Source organism: Poecilia formosa, unplaced genomic scaffold (genome assembly GCF_000485575.1).
Source record: "Poecilia formosa unplaced genomic scaffold, Poecilia_formosa-5.1.2 Scaffold62, whole genome shotgun sequence".
NCBI classification, from domain to species: domain Eukaryota; kingdom Metazoa; phylum Chordata; class Actinopteri; order Cyprinodontiformes; family Poeciliidae; genus Poecilia; species Poecilia formosa.
In genome coordinates, this window is record NW_006800001.1 from 2,096,356 (window position 1) to 2,122,330 (window position 25,975).

The 25,975-nt window shown below is 40.0% G+C and overlaps 1 protein-coding gene across 1 annotated transcript in view; it reads left to right on the forward strand.

The window, feature by feature from the left end:
• The first annotated feature begins 1,374 nt into the window (after positions 1-1,374).
• LOC103139612 (CUGBP Elav-like family member 4) overlaps positions 1,375-25,975 on the forward strand; it is a 77,838-nt gene continuing 53,237 nt past the window's right edge. The window contains exon 1 of the mRNA XM_016672499.1: positions 1,375-2,272. Within this exon, the coding sequence (XP_016527985.1) occupies positions 2,002-2,272 (271 nt within the window). The 5' untranslated portion in view covers positions 1,375-2,001. The remainder of the gene's footprint in view (positions 2,273-25,975) is intronic.

Sequence of the window (25,975 nt, forward strand, 5' to 3'; positions counted from 1 at the left end):
TTCTTACTAAACATGAAGAACCAATATCCGTAGTTCTATACTTTTATTTTTCTCTTGCTTTTCTTTTGTTATTCACATGTTAGAGGTCTGTATGTCCTCTAACATGTGAAGCACTTTGAATTGCCTTATTGCTGAAAGTGTGCTATATAAATCAAATTATCTTAGCCTACCTTGTCTTGCTAAAAAATAAATAAAAAATCCATCTAATCTATCGAGTTTGGTATTCTGTGATAAATTTTAAAATGAAAATGACATTCTGCAGAAGTGGCTTTGTTGCAGGAGTGGGACAGTGTGTTTGGTTATCAGTCGGGTGGCAGAGGAAGGGACTCGCCCTGGACACTGTTCATGGAGGAAACGCAACTGGTTGTTTCTGTTTCAACCTTCTTGCTTTACTTTTTGTATGAAAAAATAAAATAAAATTGCACATTATTGTGCATTTCAGATCTCAATGCCCCCATCTTGATAGAAAAAGATCTCACCTCTACTGTGGTAGTGGAAGAAAAATACCTTTTTGTCTCGGTTAACAATGAATGTCCGGTAGATACAGTTCCACCACAGAACTGTATGTACTCTGGAAGAGTGTGAATAACACATTCATATAAATCTAAATGTATCACTTCATCTTCATCACTCCATTAAAACGTCTATTTGTTCCCTCTTCTTGTGGGATTCCACTCCTTCCTCCGTGTGGCCCCTCTGTACGCCACTCGGCGGTGCTCACAGACTTCCTCTTTCGGGAGAAAAAAAAAAAAAAATCAAGCCGTGTATAGTCAACATGACTCTAGATGCTGGAGCTAATAACTCGTCATCTAACCAGCGAGGCGAACAATAACAACACTCTGTGTTTCCTCTGGACTTGAAACGAGCTGTAGGACGAATTGTCACACACTGTTTTCCTCCGAAGGAAGCAAATATGTTGGCTTCGGCTGGCAGAGCTACATTTCAGCACCGCGGAGCTGTCCGCCGGCCAATGGAGAAGCGGGGAGGCAGCGGCTCTCTCTGCTGCTGCTGCTGCTGCTGCTGGAGGAGGAGGAAAGGGAGCAAGAATGCGAAAGAATGTGAACTTAAACGCAACCACTTTAAATCACAATCCACATTTTTCGTGGGTTATGTCTGATGGGATTGAAACATGAGCGAAAGAGTGTTGTTCCTCGCATTTCTCAGTCGGTCTCACTGTGTAACATGAAGTTGGTGCGCGAGCCGCTGTTTGCTCTGGGTTGGAGCACAAAGGACCGTATTCTCTATATTTCTCTATTTATAGACCCTCTTCCCTCGACGGAATGTACCACTGGCTCTTCGCATAAGGAAGAGGGGGAGAGAAAACGGTTCGGTTTATAAATAGTGAGCTTAAAGCGCCCCCCGCCCCCATTTCACTCGAAACTCCCCGCCGCCCTGGCTAGCATTGAGCAGGTCCTGTCCGTTTAAACCGAGAAGACACCCATACCAAGTCCTCAATGCAAAAAAAAATAAAAAATAAAAGGGTGCCAAGAAGCTGGGACGGAGGAACGTGGGTGTAAATAGACAGTGAACGCTGTTGCTCTCTCTCTCTCTCTTGCTCTCTCTTTCTCTCTCTTTCTCTCCCCCTCTCTCTCCCCTCTTCTTTCCTCTCTTTCTTTCTCTCTTTTATGAAATCAATGAACGAGTTATTGGGTAAGACATAAATACAAGGAATCAAAACCTCCATCGGGACCAACTGGGCACTGCGCGCTTTTTTTATTTTTTGATATGAGTCTTCGCCGCACGCTACATGTGTTTTCCAATCATTGTAAATACTGGCTTTGATAGGACGAGAGCGGACCCTCTCTGGCACGACTTGGTCTCGGATCCCAATTTTCTTTTTTTTTTTCTTTTTTTTTATATTATTTTTTATTTTTCCTCTTCTTCTTCTTCTTCTTCTTCTTCTTCTTCTTCAAAAAAAGAGAGAAAACGATTCCCCGCCCGTCGCCGTCTGCCGCCGTCGTCCTGTACCTCTACCCAACTCTCACCGCGGCAGGTCCGAAGATGGCAACTTTAACCAACGGGCAGGTGGACGGCGCGGTGCACGGTGTCGGTGTCGTGTCCGCCAGCACGAACGGGCTCGTGAACGGATTAAGCCACAGCCCGGCGGGATGCCCGGCCACCATACCCATGAAGGACCACGATGCCATCAAACTCTTCATCGGCCAGATCCCCCGCAACCTGGACGAGAAGGACCTCCGGCCCCTCTTCGAGGAGTTCGGCAAGATTTACGAGCTCACTGTGTTGAAGGACCGCTTCACGGGCATGCACAAAGGTGGGTCTAACTCCCTCCGGTCCCCTCGAAGGCTCCGACGACCGAGGGGGAGGAATCTGGCACACATGACGCACGGATGGGGGACGATTAGTGCGCGAATGTTGGGCAAATTTTGAGACGCCTGAATGAGTTTTTTGGGGGTTGGGGCGTTTGTTTTTAGGGATTTTTTTATAATAGTATTTTATTATTTTTGGCGGCAGATGACAGATCTTTTTTTTCGACCTAGCGCTGCTCTTCAGAGTCACCTTATTGTGCAGAAACATCACGAGAGTGGCCCGAAGAGGGAGTCACGACAGCAAGCGTTATAGAGAGAGTGGATTATGTTTGATTAGCAGAACAGTACGATCTGCTGCCTGTTACACTATCGGTGTGTGTGAGAGTGCGTGTGAAAAGGGGGGAGCGCGTGCTGGGGGGTGGTGGATGTTCTGCACGTGCGTATGAACGTGCAACAGCATTGAGAGTGGGCCCATGAATATACAACTGTGGAAAAAAATTAAGAGACAACTATACATTTTTGCTTTGTTCTCTTTATTTTATTGCATTACTGCGTACTATTTTCATCTTTGACTACGAGCTACTGATAAAACATTTTTCCTCAAATTCCAAATAGAATATATTACATTGTCATTTTTGAGCTTTTGTTTGCAGAAAATTACAAACAAAAATGAGAAAAGGCTGTCTTTTAGAGCTCAGTGAAAACAACAGCTGGTGGTATTTGAACGACACTGTTTCCATTTAGGAAGAGATTCTGCTCAATCAATCTCTGGGTGAAAACACCTGCTTTTCAGTCACAGCTTCAATGCCTCGACTCATACATGATCACATAAACCTATCCGTGTTTTGTTTACATCATCTAAGGACTCTGATGAGTTTATTTAACTTTACCCCATTTAGGTTTTGGTCGTACAATTTAGACCAAAATTAAAAAGCTACACCTTCAGAACAGCAAAGATTTCATGATTGGTCAAGTCCTTTTATTTTGATGGCAGAGAAAGTGGCAGAGAGACCGATGCTTTCTCCAACTGTGTGGCGAATGAAGTAATGCAGCTCTGCCCGTCTCCCATCTGCTGCTGCACACTGCAGATCAGTTGTCTTAAAGAGCTGCTACGTTGTTTTCTCTCACTTACTACAAACATGGTTTTGTCTATTTGGGAATATTTCTGTTTCTGAAAAACATGGACAGCTGTTTTGTTTAAATTAAAAGAGTATCAGCTAGGGATGCATGATGGGCTATGGGTTATATATATGGTGAAGATGTTTTGTTTTTATAATGGCAATACAAGTAACGATAAAAAAAGTATTCAAAAATTCATCAGGCTTTTAGGTTATGAACATATTGTGTAGAATGAGGGTCTTACAAAAAGAAAAAAACCTTCTCAAAATGATTGTTTTTCAGAATAAAAAAAAAATATATGGCAATTGTCCAACCCTACTGTCTCTTCTAACTGTTATAAAATTACAGCTAACAAGTTTTGATGCTGTACGTCTAAAAAATAGTGACAACAAATCTGCTACCGGAGCTGATAGCCTGACTAATGAACCAGTTATGGCCATGTTTGTATCTAACAGAGTGGCAAAAAGGAGTTATTTTGTGCATAACAAGCTCTTTAAAAACTTTAGTAAGTTTCTGCCTAAGTTTGTGCAGGAAAATCCAAATAACAATAATTTTAATTGGAATGATTGTTGTATTATTTTATTAAATATGAAAAATTAATTATCTGTCTTAAATAAAACCTGTTAGATAATGGTATACATTTTGTATTAAAATATGTTTATATTTGATATTTTTATTCAAGGTTAAAATGAAGTGAGACTATTGTACTGGATTATTCCTAGTTTTAGCTTTAAACCTTTTCCAGTGAGCAAACAGAGTCTGGAACGTAATGACATGTTCTAACTTTTCTCACTTTTTATCACATATGTAGAGATCCTGATTTCAAAACTATTCACATTGATTTCTTTATTTTTATTTTTTTTAGGAGAAGTTGGATTTCTTTTTCTCTTTCAGTTGTGAGTAGTAAAGATAGACATGTAGTTTCTTCGTCTAAAAACAGAAATCACAGGTGTAATAGTTACTATTCCTGTTCATTTTTGATAATCAAATTTTCAGCTACAGACATTATTGGCATCAAATCCAACATTAGATTTAGTGTAACAGTGACTCATCTCCTTTTCAGGAGTGACGTAACAGTAGTGGTTCACAAAGTTGGAGTCCGGTCTCCTTGTTGGGCCATAAATCAGTAGGTTAATGAAATCATCTACAGAAATCAAATTAACCAACAAAAACTATTGGTAAAGGCATGTTTATGATGTAAATGTTCCAAGCGATGAACAGTTATATTTAGCAATATGCTGTTTGTTAAATGTGTCAACATTTAGCTCTAGTGTTAAGAGCTATTAACACTAGCTCTTAACATTGGCGAAGCCTACCAATAATATTCACTGAAAACTAACATCTAATATCAACAATGGTGCTGTGACCCTCAGGTTTAGTAATTAATGACAGTAGTAAATTCTCCCTTGGAAAGGAAATGCAGATCTATTTATATATTTCTGCATTTTAGGCTTTCTGGCTATGCACACCCATAACTGGTTTACCTCTGTAATTTATATCCTATGACTATTTTTAGCTCAGTTTTCTAACCAGAGCGGATAATATGCAAAAAGTTTTACTCAGACGGGCTTTTTAAAATCAATATCAATGGACCATTATCCAACAAGAGTGATGATGCTTTAACTCTTTTTTATTTTTCTCCCCCAAGGGAAGGGTTATTCTTTGCAAATGGCCATCTAATGAGAGGTCACTAATTGATCTGCTGTACCCGAAAAACATCTCCCAGAGGAGTACAGAGCACGAAGAATGAGCAACCACACTGTAAAAAGTTCGTTTTGGAGAGTATTACATTTTTAGCCATTAAATGTTTTTACGTTTGAGTCCAGCGTATTAGTTTAAAATTGTAACTTTAGTAAGTAAATTATAAGCCTATTTTGGTAACAAATCTAAGAGAGCATATAGATTGGAAATTAAAAGAATAAATTGTCATGTGTAGAGCAGAAAGTGGTAGGGTTGAAATGTTTACATGAAGGAAAGCTTACTAGCAAGCTAAACATTGTAATTCTGAGTTAGCTGTTGCTAATTAATTGCATCTCTGTGTTTGTCATGGAATAGCTTTAGTTGCTATGTTGTATGACTCCATTTAAAAAAGTTTGCATCCAGCCTTAATGGCTAGCAACAACAGGAATGATAAACAGCGTTGCTAAGTTGTTCTTATCAAGACGAAGGTTTGAATCCTCTGCTGTTAGAATAGATTCAAAAAGTTTGTATTCAGCTTTAGCTAGCTTAGCAACAATACTAAGCTTAAGTCCAACTTGAAGGCAAGTTTAGCTTCTTAGCTAGTTGTTGCTAATCTTCACCGTAGCTGTTATGGAAAGGTTTCACTTTCTATTAGAGGACATATTTTAAAGTCTTCCACTTTAAGTGTTTTAGCTGCTACAGGTATTTTCTCCACATATTTTGATCAAACGTCTCCCCAAATACAAGTCATGCAAATAGTTCATATAAAACTGTAGCAGCTTGTTGTGATGTTTAAGCTTTCTCTGTCCAATATAAACAATGTGTAACATCAACCATGTGTTAGGAATAGATTATGATATCCAAACAATTTCAGATGGTTGAGATTGTGTGCAGGCATAGCAAGAAACCAAAGAGGTGGGAGAAGGTGCGTGCAGAAATGTGGGGGGGGGATCTTTTATTAATAGTCCAGCTGTAGTAGCAACTCCCTCTTGGATGGTTAATCACCAGCGGCCCCAGAACTATAGGCATTGCTCGCCAGCTGATTCTAAGAACTGTCTTTTTGCCGCGATATACAGCCCTGCTTCCCAGGCTGGGGCCCCCGCTTTCATTAGTGAGCCCCCGCTGTGCTCATATTTTAACTAGCTGGAGGCTCTATACTCCTTTAGCTTGCCACCTCGCTGGCTGACTGCAAGCTGTTTGAAGGCCGTGTTTCCTTCACTGCCTCTCAACACCTTCCCGAGGTTCCCGTGGAAGATTTCCAAATTAGCAGTAAAAGACAGCACGACCCGCACATTACAGGCAAAGTGACTCACTGCGCGCGCTTCGGTCATATGGCTTTATTGAAGTCTTTCGCTGAATAACGTACACCAGGTAACAAAAGAGGTCGAGAGTAACTGAGTAGAGGCAGAGTTAAAAGAAATATCGGCTTTCAGTGTCATTAAAAACATAAGTACGTTTTTGTCAATTTTATGCTTAAACTCATTGATTCCACGCAAAACAAATTAGCTTCTTTTTTTTTTCTACTCAGCTTCACTTTCACTTGGCTTTTTTTGCCTTTTTTTTTTTTCAAACCCTGTTACGATCGGAGCGCAGACAGTATAACTGAGGGCACGATGACCCTTTAAGGTGTGATGTGCTCCATTGGAGTGAAGTCTGTAGGACTGCTCACCAGAAAACCCCTCCTGCCATCCTCCTCTTCATTTTTCCCCTCTTTCATTAACTCTGCTTGACAGTGTTCACTCTTTTCTTTTCCCTCTCTTTCTGTGTCTTTAAATCATGCGCCGGTGTGGCGCCCGTTCAGTTGCGGTGCACTGTGCTTCGTAATGGCTGTGGCAGCCTCTCCGTTGCTGCCGGAGATCGGAGATGCTCGCATAAATTTCCTTCTCGTTTTTTTTTTTATATATATATAATTGTATCTTCAAACGTGCAACTTACGGTGACTTGACTTTTGTTAATTATATCGTCACTCATCATTTGTGTAATGAGTTCATTTAACTTTATTGTAAGTTTTATGAAGAAGCTTTGTTTGTTAAAAGCTATTGGACGAGTTACTGGGATCAAGATATACCAAGGTTCAGTGGAATTAAGCTTTTAAAATAATAAAAATGTTCTGTCTCTAAAGCTTGAAGTCAGAGAAAGTGACCAAAGTTTTTTTTTTTTTTTTTTTCTACAGCTTGAAGCTTAAAGTCAGCTGGTTTGCGGAATTAAGGCAAAATGAGTTCTTTGAAAATATTTGCGGTATGAACTTAAAATGTTGTTTTGCATTGATGGGTAAAGTGACAGAAATAGTTTTAAAAATTCATCAAAATTTATTTCTAGCTCTAACTCAATCACCAATTTTTAATCTAAGCTCCAGAAAAACAAACACTGCTCTCAGAAATGTCTCACTTTTCATGACAAAGTTAAATAATCCCTCCATTTCTCAATGCTAGCGCCACCCATTACTCTTGTCCTCAAAGTAGCTGACTGCAGACTGGCTTAGCAGATAGCCTGACTATTTAACCAGCTAATATTAGCTTCTTGTGGTTGTTTTAGTTGGGAAAAAAATAATAGAAGTTGTTCATATGCAATTGGCTTTTGAAAACAATGTTTCTTCTATATGCTCTTATATGTGTCAAAATTACAGTATTAGAAAACATGAACTTGGCTACTAATCATCATGAGATATTATTTTAGGAGTAGTCAGAATAATTGAATGAAAAAAAATATGCGTTTTTGTTTAAATTTTGTGTAAATACTGTGAAATCTACCCCTATCTTATCATACCGCAAAAATTTCATATCAAGAAGTGCCTTTACTGTTTCAATGCTCCTTCTGAAGAAATAGACCCCTATTATGGCCATTGTCAGTTGTGCATGTGGTACTATTGCCATAACCCTCCCCATAATGACTCTATGTATCACTTGTAATCTAGTCTTTAGGATTGTGTCTCTCGCTGGAATGGGTGTAGGGGAGGAGAGAAGCCGGGGAACGGGGGTCAGCTGAGCTTGATAGCGGGCGCCGGGACATCAGCGCGGGGCTACATCCTCTCAATGATTTTATTTCTCTCCCCTCTGCGACCAAGCCATGCTAATAGAGGCCATTTATAATGGTCACCGGCTGCTGCTGCTGCTACCAAGCACAACGGGGCTGAGAAGCATGGCGAGCACAAAGAGCTGGCCCTTTCTCCTCTCGCTGGCAATGCAGCATGGGAGGTGGGGATCCGTTCAAAAGGAGTAGGTGTAGAAATGATTGCCAGAACTATTCATCAGCCCGGATTTTATGTCGTAATCACTGCGGCAATTGAGCTGTGATGATATGGAGATGACATTTAAGAAGTGGAGCTACTTTCTTTTTTTTTTTACCACCGTTCCGTCTTCGTGCAGCGTTTGCGTTCCAAGTCAAACCTTTACCTTGAAACTTTTTTCTTTCTTCCCTCTCCGTCCCCCCCTCTTCATTTCTTAGCAAATGCAAATGCAGCTGTCACCAAGACTGTTTTATTGCTGTTGCTTCATCTGGATGTAATTCAATTCAAGTAATGTATTTGTCCTTGGTCAAGCTAAATATGTTTGCAAGCAGCCTTCGCCATGGGCTCAGACAGTTAAAGCAGTTAGAAAGTCAGAGAGTTGCTCAAAGTTAAAGCAGGTGTCGAAATCTCGTTTGGAGTTGGGTCTAATCATCCATTTTTGACGTGACGGATGATAAAAGCGACAAAAAAAAAAGAAGCAGAGGGTCTTCAGATGTAGAGCATACCCTTTACCAGAGGTCCTGCTTGTTCTGCACTTAACAAATAAAATGAGATGCTTTGCTGGGAGAGTAAGACCCATTTCACATTTTGTCACCTGACAACCACAAACATCAATGTATTTTAAATGAGTGGACAGCAGAAAGAAGTGCAAATCTATGCAATATTAAGTATTTTTGGTATTTTTTCTAGGTATTACCAAAGCTTCTCAATTAGATTTAGGTTTGGGCTTTGACTGGGCCATTCCAACACATGAAAATGGTTGAACTGGAACCATTCCATTTTAGCTTCGACTGTGTTGCAAAAGTGGTTTTCTCTTTGGATGTTCGAAGCATGTCCCAATTTCAAGTGTTTTGCAGACTTTAGTACTATTTTGCCATGATTACAGTTTTATTTAACTCATCCATCCTTCCTGCAAGAAGGTGACGTCACAATGCACACATGTTTAACTGTGTTGGTAGGCTTGCAGGTGTGCCATACATTTTCTCCAACACGCCTCAGAAACCCACATAAAACAGTTTCATTATTAGTTAAGAAGTTTTGGGTTTCGGTTGTACCGGACTTTATTTTGAGATATTAGAGTAAAGGAAACTCAGCTTGCATTTCTTTAAATTTATAGTTGTAAAAAATAATAATAATAATAATAATAAATAAAAATGTGTTTTCATCCACTGTATAATCTTGCCCTACTTTGTGTAATTTAATCAGCTAAACTCAAGGACATTAAATGTTTGTAATTGTAATGTGACAAAATGTAGAAAGATTGAGGGGAAAGATTTGAGATATTAGAATAATATCTCAAATCTTAGAGACTTACTGCTGTAAGTCAGTGTCATTGACATAAAACAAGAGGATGCAGTTTAAGGACCACTTCCAGCGCTGTTTAAATTCACCCACAGTGCAGATGGTCTATGCTACAGATGGGGAGGCTATAATCAGCGCAGGTCATAAAGGGAGTTATGGTTCCCCCCCTAAACACTTTTTGCGTTGATATTTCAGCCTTTTACCTGAACGTGTAGGGCAAAGCGGTTACACAAAGAGAACAGATCGTCGGGCTCGCTGTGTTCACCGAGGCCAGGAAGTCACGATGCCAAGAACAGGAAAGAGTCATGCTGCGTCTTATTACAGGCAATTAGATGTTACAGGTTGCCGTCTGCAGCAGAAGAAAAAGACGTCTGAAATCAGACCCGACTTTGAACAAAGAAAGAAGACAAGCTGGGCTGTGTTTCTTCGTCCTGCAGGTCTGCGTTAATGCAGCAGGAGTTTCGTTCGAAAAATTTCACTCGGGTTGCATCATCCCCTCGGTAGGATGATTCTCCCTCCTCCTCCTCCTCCCCCTCCCCTCTTCCTCCTCCTTGCCCGTTTGGCTTGGGATGCCTCTATGACTGATTGTTTGTGTGCGTGTGTGTGTGCATGTACGCGTGTGTGTGTGTGTGTGTGTGTGTTAATGTGTTCCTTCTCTGCCTGGCCCAGAAAGCTCTGCACAGCTCAGATCAGAAGTAAACTTTGTGACCTGCTTCTCCAGAAGATGGATCACAACGGATTCTTGAAGTTTTCGTCAGGAGCTTGTGACATCACAACGCGCCCTTAGAACATCGCTCGACCACCGAGAGCCGCGAAACTCACGTCCTCTCGCGTTTCTGTCAGAGCCGGGAACTGCCAAGCAACAAGAGGTAAACAAGAGGTGGAGACTGAGCAGAGGATAATTTGTCAGTGTAATGCTGCCTCCGTTGTCCATTATTATTGGAGAAGACTCGTCGGCGAGGGGGGCCGGCTGATGGCCGAGCAGGGAGCCAGTTAGTCACAGTGAGAGATGGCTCGATGGGGCTAAAGGAGGGAGCGCTCCTGGAGCTCCCGTCAGTATTAGCATGCTAAAAGCCGGTGTGGAGTTATGTGGCCTGTCAGGGAGTTGGAGCCCTCTGGCTTCTCTGACCTCGGCAGTCCTCTCATTATAACCGCTGACCTTTACGCGCGCACACAGGGAGGCGCTGCGAAGGCGGGCTTCTCCTTCTCATTTAACTTCCCTAAAGAGCAACAGAAATTAATAAACACACATTCAGCATTTGAGCCGCAGCTTGGCGACAAAACACGTCTGACAGTGTTGCAAAGAAGACAAACGGCGACGTGTTTTTGAAATGGCTTTTGATTAAAAATGAGCTTTTCTTTTTTTTTTAGAAACATTTATTTGCTTTACAGACAATGTTTAGGTTAACAGACAGGAGCTCTTATATGACTGAGTTATGTATTTTCTAATAACAGTTTTAACGAGACCTGTGTCTGTATGAGACAGTCAATAATTGCATTATTCAGAACGGAAAAGCATCATTTGTTCTTATTCCTGCTAAAATAATCCGAAAAAATGATTTCTACATTTATAATAATTTCTCCGATCTATTTTTTCCCCCACTTTTGCTTTGATTTGATATATGAGCAAAAATAGCCATGGAAACCCCTTTCTGCTCCTCATACTGAAACTTTTCCTGCTGTTTGCTGTTCATCCAGTTGAGCCACAAATTCTTCCTTCTACCAAGAAGTTTGTTTCTGATTGGAAAAGAGACAGACATCTCTCAAAAGATAATAAAACAGTGGACAAGGAGTTTGAAAATAATTGTATTTAAAGTAATTTATCTCTTTTTGTTTACATATTTTAAAAAAAACACGGCATTTTGATATAATATGCAACTTTCTTAATAACTAATGGGACAAACTATCAATCAAACCTTATGCAGTTCCACATGTACTTTTATTATTTATCTTTGGTGAAGATCTTCTTGTCTTAAAGGCTGAAAAGCTGCCTTGCCATCGCACTAATATTTAGGTCTTTCCTCAGATTCCCCATCCGATACAGGTCAGTGCTCTCTCTGGATCTCTCCAAAAATTATTAACATTACTTCCATTCAGAAGAAACATGTTGCTAAGGATAAAAGGCTACGTCAGATTAGCCTGACCTGAATCTGACGGGAGGTTGAAGATTTTGGGGCTCAACTCCACCAGTTTTAAAACAGCATTACTTCCATACAGCTGATTACTGACGAACCTGTCATGGGATTTGCCCTGGTAACAAACCTGAGTCTGATTTCGATACAGTTGTAGAAAAGTCAGATCACTCTGGCATTTTGAAATCTGCAACTTTTTAAACCTTTTTGCATATATTCATACTGGTGACTAGTCCGTGCCCAAGGGCGCACACTATTTCTGAGGATTTGCTGGCTGTCTACGAGTAGCTGCTAAGCTTAACAGTGTTCCCATTAAGAAGACTAACTTTAGAAATATAACAATATCAAGAGGAATCGAGCTGATTTTCTTTTCTTTTTTTCAGGTTTTTGTAATCTAAATATTAATATTTTAATACGTAAAACGTTTTTTTTTTCTTTCTTTCTTTTTTTAAAAAGCAGCGCTGTGCAGCTTTTCAAAAACATTTCTAAGGCTAAAAACTTTTCCAGAGTGGATTAGGTTTCGTGTTTTTTTTTGTCACAGCTAAGTAGCCTACAGCAGAGTGAGAATGAAGCCGACCCTAAGCGTTTCATCAACATTTGGCCTTTTGCCTTCTTTAAAAAAAAAAAAAAAAGAGTCCAATAATGCTCACACTTGAATCCATTTTTTTTCCTCCTCTCTACTTGTTTACTAATGTGCGCTCTCTTATTCTAGTGTTCATTGTCCCATCGTGCCTTTCTTTCAGTCTTGACTAAAAGAAAATCATTATTTTTGACAAGTGCTCCTTGGTGAGGTAAATGTTTTCAAGGCATTCGCTGCAGCAGAGTATGATTGTGCTTTGTGGAAAATTTTAAAAAGGAACTCAAGACTTTGGTCTGCTTAAATGTTTAGTCTGCAGCCCCTTCAAAGCCCCCTGGGTTTAGATGCAAATTACATGTTCTGCAGGAAACGTGACATATTTGAAATGTTGGAAAGTTTAACATTTTGCTTGTGCTTTGTTGTTTTGTTTTTTTTTTTTTTTTCTTATTTTTGGCCGTTGATTGGATGAAAATCAACAGCCACTTTCCTGACTTATTGTGACGTCTCGAGGGTGTTTAGAGGAATGTGTAGCATTAGCTTAAACGAAAAGACGTCTTGCATGTAGAACGGAGACGCTTCGGTCTCATCTGATCACATCACCTTCTTCTAAATGTTGGCTTTGTCCCCTACATGACTTCTTTCTCAGATATTAGCTGCATTTATACTGAGGGTAATGGTTGGATTACATTTAGGAATATTAGAGCAAATGGTGGTTAAACAAATGCTTTATATTGATGGTTTTTATTAAAAATAACAATGGGTAACTTTTCTTCAACTTCATAAATACTATGTGTTGGTCTACCAGAAAAAGATGTCAATAGAATATTTTGACGGTTGTTGTAAAGTGACAAAATGTGATCCTGTTTTAATACTTTTGCAAGGCGCGGTATGTAGCTCCAAAGTTTCAGAGGATCAGGATCTGCTTACAGTTTTCAGAAGACAACAAATTTCAACTGTGACTGAATTCAGAAACTTGTTTATCCTCCTTGCTTTGCTCTTTAAGGCCATTTTGTAACACTCTGCCCATCTCCCTGCATGTGCAGAATATATGCGTTTCTAAAGATGCATTTGGACATGTTGGATCAAATGTGTCACCTGTTCATATTTATATTTCAGCTTTCGCCAGTTCACTGTCAAATTTTAGCCTACTTTCACTTCAGTGCACGGGGCTTTAAACGACAGTCGGATCCCGACGTTTTGCAAGCATTTTTCCGACCCAAGCCCGACTCAGACCTCGAGCCCAGCTGCAACTCACTGCTGCAGAGGTTTTCCACCAAGAAACAGCAGCGTGACACAGCAGCAATATGAAATATGGAGCCAAAGTTTGTCACCAGCTAACTGTGGCAGTGACCCATTAATGCACACTGTGCAAGCATTAATTCTGATTACACAGCCTGCTCCAAGACTTCCAGACTCCACCTAATGCACCCTCTGTTTGCTGGCTCTGATCAGCTGAATTCAGGAAAAATGCAAACAGCTCTGAATCCGTAGATAGATATTATCTCAGTATCTGTGGAGCTTTTTTCTGGGTTTTTTTTTTTTTTTAAAGCAAGTAGATTCAATTACCCTTTCAGACCATACAAAGTAGTTGACTACACAGCCAGCAAATCACACAGCTTTAGTTGATGTATGGTTCATAGAAAGTTGAGTTGATGTTTATTCTCAACCAAATTGCTGAACATAACTCAAAGTGGCGTATCTGGGTCTGCCTGCTAGGATATTCCGAAGGAGGGATTACATGAGCCGTGTACTATTTGTCCCTGACAGAAAGCACGTCAAACATTGGTGAGCATGTGCGACTTGTCAGGCCAGACACATATTTAGCCTCGTCTGTATGCGTGCTCCTTTGCCGAGCATCGACTGGCAGGTTTTAGTGGTCCCAATTTAATTCACTTTCTCCGCGTCTTCCCTCATCCTTATTTTATATCCCGCCCAATTAAAAATGCACCACGTTGACTTGTAAAGAGGAGGTGGAAATGGAGGTTAGGGCTTTTCAAAAAATTTTTAAAAAAATCCCTCTCAATTATTCAAAGGCAGGTTTGATTCAGAGAATGGAGGAGGATTAATAAGTCGTGGGGAAGTTTTCGTATGTTTGGGTGTCGAGGGCCGGCGGGGAGAGTCAATTAAAGAAAAAAACAAGGAGTTTGTTTTGCATTTGTTATGATAAGCTTTTACTGAAAAGGTAAGAATTATATATTTAAACATACTTGCATAATCTCTGAAAGATTTTTGTTGCAAAAGATTTCCCAAAAAGATGTATTTCAGCCTGATTTCTGTGACAAGTATTTATGTGCATGTGAAGACACTGTCCCAGTTTCCTGGCTCCTGAACTGCGAATATCACTCTTATCTTATTTTATTGAATTTAATGCTGTTTGTTTGTTTAGTCTAAAACTAACTTTTTTCATTAGCAATTTGTGAAAATGTGCAGAACACTGTTAAATATTCCACCTGTTTATTGTGCCATTTCTCCTCCTTTTAGAACTGAATATGGCATGTTTTTTTTGTTGTTGTTTTTTTTCAATTTAATTATGTTGATTCAGTTTAGTAAAAAAAAATTTTGTTTTATTTATTTCAAAAGGGAAGGTTTTTTTATTAATTCTTTGTTCAGAGAACCCATAAAAAAATGCACAATTCGCACTATTATATAATATTATGTTTATATGAAGACTCAATTTTATTTTTCCCTTTTTTTAAAACTGTAATTGAATATAATTTTTTTTATAGAGTTATTTTTCAAAAGGAAGACGTTTTGCTGCCACTTTGAGCAGAACACCTAAAAATACACGCTTTAAAATGTGGCACATGTATATGGAAAGACATTGTGCTATTTTCCTTTGTCCAATGCTGTGCTGAGCCCTGCATTTTTTGCCTTCAGATATAACCATTCAAATCATGTTGGGATAACACTGAGGAAGAGAACATAAAGGCTTTATGCTGTCCTGCTGGTTGGTTAGCAGATAGACCAAAACATATCGCTGCAGAGGGAGATGGTGCAAGAGAGCGTAAAACGACAAGAAGCTCAAGACAGGGAGGGAGCAGGAGAGAAGGAAGGAGAATTACAGAGTTGCTGAAACAGGGATGATGTAAGAGAATGCATGAAAAGAGGCAAGGGGGATCCATGGAGGAGTGTTTGGGTGGGTGCTGCACACAAAGACAGAGAGAGAGAGAGTATCAAGAGGCAGAGTGATATAAAAAAGATAGAGCTGAGACAGTAAAGAGAGACTAAAAATGGAGGAAAGCGGAGATAGTCCAATGTCAGGCGCAGAGCGAGTCAAAGGATTTAAAGGGCGGTGGAAGAGGGGCTGAAAGGAAAGCGCCGGGCGGAGATAGAAGTAGAAAGAGTGAGGGACTCCCAAAGACAGATGTCGCCGTCTCTGGCCCCAGCAGATTGATGGCTTCTGGCCCGCTTCCATGCCAAGCTCTGACCTCTCTGTCCTCTGTTGTAATTTATAGGCTGCGTTTTTCCAGATTTAAGCACCAATCTGTGGCCATCATGGCTCGAGAGGGGAGAATGACCTTCCCGAGACGCGAGCAGAATTAGACCCCCACGGCTCCCAGCTGCCCCGTGGGTAAATAAACAAGTGCCCTCCATATCTGACATGTTAATGGGACAGCTCTTACTTTACCCTTGTTATACGTGGGTTTACACATTTCTTCACATATCTTTGCTTTTGTTCATGTCGTCTAGACGTAAATCTGGAGCTGTGGTTTAGTTGTGGTGTTTGCATGTAGAAGTACAGAAAGCAAGAAGCTGATCTCCTATTTCTACCTATAGGTACCAGATTTTATTTATTTATTTTTTTTTATAAAACATCACTGATTGTTATAATTTAACAGGTTTACATAAATGTTATTTGGTTAGTCTGTGATAAATATTTTTGATTAGTTAAACTTTAAAAAAAATAGTTTTGGCTATATTTGTGAAATTCTTTCAATTTACTTAGATCATTCACTCAGCTAATTTGTCCTCTTATGTTGAAAACAAACAAAATACTTGAGTTAGATTCTGATTAAACTTTACTGAAACTGCAATAAACTTTACAAATCTGCTCTAACAAGGTGGTGTGTCAACATCTTCCCTTACAATCAAAGCTAAGATGGGCCTCAGAGTTAAAAAGCTCACTTAGCTCTGAAGTTTGACATTAGCAGTAATGCTATTGCTAAACTACCAAAAACAAACAAACAAAATAATAATAATAATAATAATTTTTTTAAATTTAAATTCTCCAACACATAAACTTTCTATGTCATAATCTTACTGTGCTCTTCTGAACGCCACACACAACCAGTCCACATCAGTGGCTCACTAAACCAATGTCTTTAGTCAACCTGATATCAAAAAGTCAAGTAAGAAGGCAGAATTTGTCACCAAAGTAAAGCAGCTCCTTTCAAGTGATTACTGAACATGATCAATTTAGATTGAAATAATCTTAATAGCTAATCCTATTGTCTGTTTGCACTGTAGCCAATAACGAAAGCTTCTAACAACAAATGTTTACATGACATGACTCAGCAGTGCATTTCTCCTTTGGTGGATATGCTAAGGTAACAAGAACAGAACTAAACATCAAGTTTTCTTTCTCACTTTGGAAATAAGCATGTTACCAATTACTATGTTGTCTACACCTAGTTTGTTGAGTTAGACCTGATGTGTCATCGGGGGGCAACCGCAGAAAGTCGTCAGCAACTGTCCCGATTATTTTTGATAAAATAAGAAAAGCTAAACCCATATATAAAAACAATGTAAGTACATTATGATCTAACAAGGATGAAAATATACTCAACTAATGTTTCATTCAGTCATGAAAATCTCTATGTGTCTCTATTACTCTGTCTCACTCTCTGACTGCCACCTGTACACTACATTTTAGCGTACTTGCACCAAATACCCAGAATGCACTGCGGTGTGACATTTGTAAGCATTCCCTATTTGAATGAAGAAAGATGGTTACACACATCAGTAGGTAAACAGCTGGAAAAGCTCCCAATATCTGAAAAATTGAAAGGCCTACATACTTGATCTTTGCAGTATTTATTAAAGCATTCACTAATTCAGTTTTCACTAGTTCACTCTTCACTAATTCACTGTTCACTAGTTCAGTTTTCACTAATTCACTGTTCACTAGTTCACTGTTCACTAATTCATACTTCACTAGTTCACTCTTCACTAGTTCAGTTTTCACTAATTCACTGTTCACTAGTTACCTGTTCACTAATTCACTCTTCACTAGTTCACTGTTCACTAATTCATACTTCACTAGTTCACTCTTCACTAGTTCAGTTTTCACTAATTCACTGTTCACTAGTTACCTGTTCACTAATTCACTCTTCACTAGTTCACTGTTCACTAATTCATACTTCACTAGTTCACTCTTCACTAGTTCAGTTTTCACTAATTCACTGTTCACTAGTTACCTGTTCACTAATTCACTCTTCACTAGTTCACTGTTCACTAGTTACCTGTTCACTAATTCACTCTTCACTAGTTCACTGTTCACTAGTTCACTACAGGTTTCAGTTTCTCTGTTCAATGTGTCTTCATCAGACTCAAAGCATCTCCCTACATCAACCACATGCATGCATGTTTATACATACACTGAAGTTTAATAAGTGATTCAAATGCCCATTTGGGCAAGTTGACCTTTGACCCCAACAAAAATAACTAAGAAGTCTTTCGCCCATAGAGATGGAAACATATAACCACATTTTCTTTCACCAAACTAAGTGTAATATCATAGGCTGTCTAAGTCGGGACCAGGCCTCTTAATGGGTAGAACTTTAAAAATGGTATGTTGAAACCTCCCAAAAAATGCAACAGTTCAAAATGTCAACAAGGTAAAGTTGACGGCACCCATTTGAAAAACTTGAGGTGTCAGGTAAATGTTTGTTAGTGTCCATTAATCGCTTAACATTAACATGCAAAGAAGGTTTATAAAATTTGTTCACTTCCATTACAAATGAATTCTGACAGAATCTTGACTGTGATTCAGGGAATCCTGTGTGCTTTTTGTACCTCAAAATCAAGATTGGATGGTTTAAAAATTTGTGAATGTGCCAGAGTTGTTGTTGAACTGATTTCAACAAAAATCAAAGTTAATCTCTGCTAAATAAATTCCTTTGTTCTTTTTGCAGTTATTTATTTCAGTTTAGTGATTCGAAAGTAACCCCTTTGTAATTAATTCAGAATGTGTTTATTTTACACCCTAAACTTTGCTTTATACATGGGGTTCAGTTTTCTAGGAACGTGAAATGATGTCCATGTTTCAACTAAAGGAATCAATCTACTGAGGTGAATTCAAAACTCCTTCAGTCTTGCTGATCTTGGACGCTGTCGTCCTCTTAGTAGGATCTTTACAGCTCGTCTTCACAGATAACGCATGATCAGTTCCTCCCTTTGTGAATCAGAAGGAAATCTTAAACTGTGTTGATTATAAAATAAAAATGTTTTGCGTATGTCTGAAGGCTCCAAAAAAAAAAGAAAAAGAAAAAAAAGAAAAACTGAGTTGGCTTGATTCAGCTGGGTTCACTCTTGGCCATTCAGAGCATTAGCTCATTCCACAAATCATTATCTGGACAGAAAGTCTTCAGCAAATTATGTCAGACTTGCAATTTAATGGCTTCAGAGGTCTCTCCCAGTCTCATGCAGGTTTCCAGTGACACCGAGGTGATTAGTTTGGACCTGTAGTCGCAAAGCAGGAGATGGCAAGCAGGTCAAAATTGTGCGTACTCTGCTTTAGTTGGTGTGGAAAGATTTCTCCATGTGCCTTGCTGCTGTCATTGTCTGTGTGGAATATTCATCAACATGACGAAAACACAGAAAGCCAGAAGCTATTTGGCCTAAAAGCAAACAGAAGTTAATTTCCAAAAAAAGAAAACATTCTGTAGAAAACAAGAAAATAGCCTTAGCTTCATCCAATCAGTGCGCTGCTTCAGTGAAGGATGTGCAGCCCTTTGTGGCTTTATTGGAGAGCTGATAAATATATGAACAAAATACTTAAAATAACTCGTCGTCATGGAGACTCGGTGACCTTAAGATGTAACTCTCTGCTGCAACTTGCTAACGACGACGTTGAATCCTCCCATGCGTGGTGAATAGAGAAAAGTTGGGTTTCTTTGTCACAATTCTGACTGTTTGAAATATTTTAATTAATGCTCCGACTTCAGATATGACCAAGTCCAGGTGAGTAGTTATGGGATCCATAGCAGGACCTTGTTTACTGTTAATACCACGACCCTTCAGTGAAAACAGGATCTCTAACAACTCTTTTAGTAGATCATTGTTCTGAATTTAGCACTACATTTAGCTCTAATGCTGCAGAAGGTTGCTAGAAGGTGAAGCTGTAAAGGAATTGTGGAGATGGAGAAATTCCTCTGAGCTAGTTGTCTATGATTTACAGCATTTTAAGGGGAACTCTTCAAAGCAGAAAAAGAGGAGCAAAGTTTAATTGCTTAGCAACCATAAAAAACTATAACTCATTAGTCTAGATTTATTTGCAAAAGGTGCATTGATGAAACGTGATGCCACCACAGAGACATCCGTCCGTCATCTGCAGCGGACGGATCCAGTCGTGGTTGTTGGAAGTTGTCTGCAGCGCTCAGACTTGATATGCCCCGAACAAATCACATAACCAGTGAAAACATTGATAAACTGCGACCGTATTCATAATTATGACAGTTAATTAAACTTTAAAGACGCTCCTTTACGTAACTGGCTCTTACGTTAATTTTTTAAACTCCTTTTTCATTAGTTGAAATTTGAAATATGGAAATTTTATAAATGTTTTAGGTGTTTTGTGTGCGAAAAAAAAACAGGTTTAACTTGAACCTATGAATTAAAACATGTTATGGTTTATTTTGCAACTTAGAAATAAATCAGCTGTTCAGAACCGTTTCACACTCTGTCATTTAGTGGTCGGAGATTTTTGCGGAGGCAGAGCGTTTTACACGTTTCAGATGAACACGCAACTTTTGTTATGCTGCTTGTTACAGACAAATGGCCGGATTCCTACAAGGAGTTCTTTTTTCCCATAGCTATTCTTGCCCTGATTAACGTGCCACTGATGCAAAATGTAAAAACTATCACTCCTATCTGCCTTTTCAGTGTCCCAATTTGTCCAAGAGGAAGCCAGGCTTTTGAAATGAGCCTGATAAAAGCGACTGCCAAGGGGAATGAATTTATATAATTATCTGTGGCTGGAGAGCCAACAAAGAGAGTTTGAAAATCAGCCGCGTGCGCCAAAGGCTTCGTTAGCCTGACAACAATAAAACAACCCCTCCCTCCATCTCCCCCGGCCCCCCAGCCCAACTTTGCTGTCCGAAAATCATAGGTTTCTGTAAAGTCGTTCACGGCAGGGAATCCTGCAGCCCTTTGTAGTCCGACCGCAATGTGTTGAGGATTAAGCACCACTTAAGTCGCCGATGTTTACATGCTCATGCATTACTGTTGTGTTAGAGAATTATACGGCGATTTAAGAAACAGCTGATTGTTGTTGTTTTTTCCTCGGTATTACGCGCAGACACGTTAGAAAGGACGGATAACTGTGTTTGCTTTGCATATGGAAATCCCTGAACGTCTTTCATCTGTCCTTCCTATGGTGACTAGCAGTCCATGTTAGCTTTGCAAACATCTTAATTGTGTTAAATGGAGGAAAAAAAAAAAAGGTGGTGCTGGTGGTGGTGGAGGGTGGGGTGGGGAGGATTAAAAGCCATTAATGTGTGTTGGTTGCGGCTGTGCTATTCCCGAGATGGTGCTTTTGTTCACTTTGGCAAAGCAAAGGAGAGAGTTTCACCTTGAAACTCAATGCACGGCAGAGTAACCGTCACTGTGTCTACTTTTAAAAGATGCCGTCTCTCCGTTTCACTGTTTTATACACTGTCAGCCTCGCTTTGGTCGTCTTTGCATTTATTTTTGTGACTGCCTCACTCCATCCTTCTTACTCTCTACTATGTGCCTGTCCATCACTCTCTTCTTCCCTTTGTAGCCCCGTTTCTCTTTCTCTCTCTCTCGCTCTCTCTCTCTCTCTGTCTGTCTGTCTGTCTAAGCGTCAGATAATCTCACAGGGGGAGACTTTAGAGGACTCTCCATCTGTGTATAAATAGCTCTGGATGAATTATTGAGGGACCTGGGGTTGCTAATAATCCCGCAGGACCCATCTGACAATGACACAGAAGATGGAGGGAAAACAATTACGCAGGCTTTCTCCTTCAGAAAACAGGGGATGGGGTGGCAGAGGGGTGAGTGGGGTGGGGTAGGGGGGACTTAGTGGCCTCTGGGAGCCTCCTCGTGGGGCCCAACATCTTGGCTAATAAACCCAATTAAGTCTCTGGAATCAATTGGAGCCCCCCGGGGTGTCCTCTCCCTTCCTTCCCCTGACGGTGGGCAACAACAGGAAGTGTAATGATTCATGTCCCCCCTCCTGCATTTGGATCATCCTCTCATCTCCGTCTTGCAGGTTGGCAAGGCGGATGGGACAGGACAGGATGTCCGCTGAGGCAGGATAATAGGACAGGGAGAGGAAAGGAGAAGAGAGGCAAGTAGAGTGGAGAGGAACACAGAGGAATATTAATAGGAGTGTTTATCCTGTAAGTGTTTCACCAAGGGGACGGGACACGGGACCCCGCCCACGGTGGAATAAAGGAACTCTATGCATCTTTGGTATCTGTCTGTTTATCCGCAGAATGCTCATCTGTTACTGGCAACTGGAGTGAAGAGCTTTGCAAAACACAAAAATGCTTATGGAGCTCTGGTGATGCCACTCTTTAGTGCTGTTTTCTAAGAACAAACATTGAAATGTGTTTTTTTTATTATTTATTTTTCCCACTGTGCGATGTAGCGACATAAGCGTAAGCCCTTGTTTGACCTTGTTGGTCACAATGCTTGTTATTTTAAGTGTTTTAATTATTGCTCTCACTGCAGATAATGGAAAGTTGATAAGAGTAACAATTTTTTGCAGCCAATTCAACAAGACAAGAGACATTTGCCTGAAATGAACGCCAGGATCTTTTGTCCCTCTTGTCTTCAGGAGCCTTAGAGGAGTAGGCTAATGTGACTTGTCATATTTAGACACATTAACTGCTAATTAAAAGTTCAGAGACACCACATTCATGGTCCTTTTCATGAGATGTCAGAGAAAGCGACTGGACGTTTGCTCACCTGTATGGAGCGTTGAGTTGTGTCTCTCCCACCAGTTGCTGCTCACTCCCAGTCAGCTGGCTTCAAGATAGCTGCTATGCTTTTACCCTTTTGTACAAGTAAGTCAAATCTGACTTTAGCGACGCTTAAACTTAATACGTCAGAGTGGAAACGAAAGCAGGCCCACTTATCACTGCTACTGAGGTAAAAGCCACTACTAAAACGAACGTGTGCAACATACTTTTACTTTAGTGTCAAAATCCAAATAAGAACAACTATGATATAACTAACATTAATATCCCTGTAGAAATGTGTCATTATTGCAGCAGTCAGAGTATTGTTTTTTGCCTTACTGCAAAGAAAACAAATAGACTAGCAACTTTTTAGCTTTACAGTTTTGTATTAGACCAATAGATACTTAATTTATCCCCAAAACAGGGAGAAATGTGTTTGTCCCAGCATAGCATACACATTTAAAAGAAAAAAAAAAACAACAGAAAAAGTCTTTAAGACTCACACATATCACTAAATGGATAGATAAAGATGGAGTCAGCATCTATGATGTGCAATCTGGACCCTGATACATGCTGACTAGTTGCTCTTGTACATGAGAACAGCCAAAGTAACTACTGAGACTTTTTAAACTACAGTATTTTTTTTAACAGAGAAATATGTCAAGGTCCTCTAACATCAGTAAGCCAGATCATTTTTCCCCAACCTTTCATAATAAGTGTTTTTAGACTAAAGATCAGATCCTGCACATTTTGATATAAAAATGTCCACCTTCAATTTCCTTTAAACTATGAAATGAGTTATCATCCATAAATTGGCTAAACGACTCACCTGGGATGCAGCAGACTTTGGGTTCATCTTCGGTGTCTTTCCACGCTTAATAATTCATGTCATGAGAAGCTAAATTCGGTCTCCCAAACATTTCCTGACAAAGTGGCTGAGGTAGGTAGGAGGGTGAGTAGATTGGCCTGACAGGATATTGGGAGGCGGGCCGAGACATTTTTAATTCCTGCCCTGCCATCTGGGGACCCTTTAGGAAATGTGTGTGCATGTTCAGGATTTTTAGTTCCAATGCGATACCAGACGTCCTGTTTGCGCCGTCTGACTCGGTGCTTTACCTTCTATAGCGTCCCGTATCAGGCCTTCCTTTCTGCGCGTGGACACAAGCGTGTGTCTGCGTTCGCTTGAGTTTTCTGTCCAGAACCGTGAGGCAGTGGGGGCTCAGTGGAGCGGAGGGCGAGTGGGGGGAGGGAGGGTGTGTTGGGGAACAAGGGTGGGGTGGGTGTCAGGGGGTTAGGGGGTGTCCTAATGATCCATTTTCTACTCCACTGATTCTGTGGCTCTGCTCTCCAGTAAATCCTTCACATGCAACACATTAAAGCTGGCCTTTCTCCCCCCCCCTCCTTCGCCAATCGATTAGGACAGCTTAGAGATGGCCGCTCGTGGAGGCGGGGCCTACGTCGGACGTGTTACCGCCTGCAGCCGACACCATCCATGGAGCCAGTTCATTTTTCTCCGTCTTGTCGTGAAATTTTGGTTATCCATTTTATGTGGTTGTACCTGTCCAGACTGTACTGTGGAAGAAAATAACACTTAAAAGTTGATTTAGTCAGATAAAAGGTCATTTTTCATCCCTCCAAAGTTCCTTGTACTCTTTTAATGAACTTTTAATAACGAAGAACAAAGTTATTACATTGAGACATTCTCTTCACCATTTTGAAACAACAAACTGAACAGTGCTCTGATAGTCCTTGATATTGCATCAACAATAAACCACACCAGAAAGTGATAACCAAAGAAAAATAATTCCACTTTCAAAATCTAGAACTCTAAAGAGAAGAATAAAAAATATTTCAAATTCTCAAACGTGTTGAAGGAAGCATGATATGTTGGTGGTTTGCCAAACACCCTATGAGTCAAATTTCATCAGCTGACAAAAAAGGAAGGATCTTTAAAGATACTGTTTTCCTTTTTCCTACTTCCTCTTCGAAAAGGAAGTTTAACAACTTAGTGCTGTTTTCTAAGAACAGCGTCTTTATATCCTGCACCTTTATTTTGCTTGTATGTGTATTTCACTTCATTTCTTTTGCACACATGGTGTGAAGAACAATGTTTTAGCTAAAAAAGATTAAATCATTGCAATTGGTCCCAGTTTACTGAAATGTCTCCTTCAGAACCACATAGGTTCTCGCTTTCCCGAAAGACAGGACCGGGGAATCAACTGTTACAGAACAATACAAACAAATTCACCTCTATTCTTTCATTACAATTTTAGTTTTTCTTCTCGTCGTTGAAATAACACCAGACTTAAGACCAGCACTGATTAGTTTCTGAATCAACTCTTGGGTTTTTAAGATCTGCTTTTCCGAGATGAAACGATGCGAGTGGCTGAAGTTCTCTGTTGTTCTCCCTTCACACACAAAGCATCACTCTCTGAGCTCATGTTGGACGGTGGAAAGGGCTTGTTCTTATTTAATCAGGGTTTATGGCTGCAAGTTAAACATTATAAATGACACAGCAGAAAGTTGCCCTGTTCTTGGAGACCTTGGCTCCGTCCCCTAATATAGCTTCTATCTTTTGCCTCTTTTCTCCGTGCTGAGTAATGATCTGAAAGGTGAGCAAAGGTGAAGGAAGTGTTAGTGGCTGGTCTGCTTTATTGAACTGCTGCTTATAGGAGCAACACTGAGAGGTCTGATCCAGTAGTAAGATGCGACATCTAATTATAATTCTCCTTTGCAATGAGTGCAAACCACTTTAATTCTTAAAGAGGCAATATTATGTGTTTTCTAAGCACATGGTGCCATTTTATAGCATAGTCAAGTAACTATGTTCCCTTCAGCTGTTACAGAAATTCAAATTTTATCAAACATGACTTAAAAGAAATTTGACTTTGATATTTAACTTCCTGAAATTGGGCCTTTGTCTCTTTAAAAACTCTGAAACTCTGCCTTCAGAAAGTCATCACAACATGGTTCCTCTATTAGCTCCTTAGCAACGTTTTCACCAGCGTCGCACTGACAAGTTTCTCCTATAATGAGCTCAGCAGATGCACAGTATCACCAAGAGTTTGCTAATTGTTGCTGGCTAGTCTGAAGGATCTGATTGGGAGATTTTCAGGTGCTATTTTACGAGCCTTTCAGCCACTGTTCCAGTTGTTTTGAGTTGTTATTTTGAGTCAAGCCAGTTATTTTCACAGTAAATAATGTTGAGGAACCACCACAGAGCTCACAGGTTGAAGCTCATGTTGAGAGTGGGACATGCAAAGGGTTTCTGGTCAAAGTAATTGTCTGATATGAGCAAAACAACATCAGTTTAAGTGAACACGATTGTATTGATTTCTTACTTTGCCTTAGATGTGACACACTTGCCACCGGCAGAATACTGTTGTCGCACCACTCCATGGCGCTAATGGCCATGTAAATAATCACCGGCTTTGGTGGAAATAACCGTTCAATGCAAATGTGATGGCAATTTAAAGGTTACGATGTTTCTGAGATTGGAGTAAGCTTAGGATGATAGATGTCCG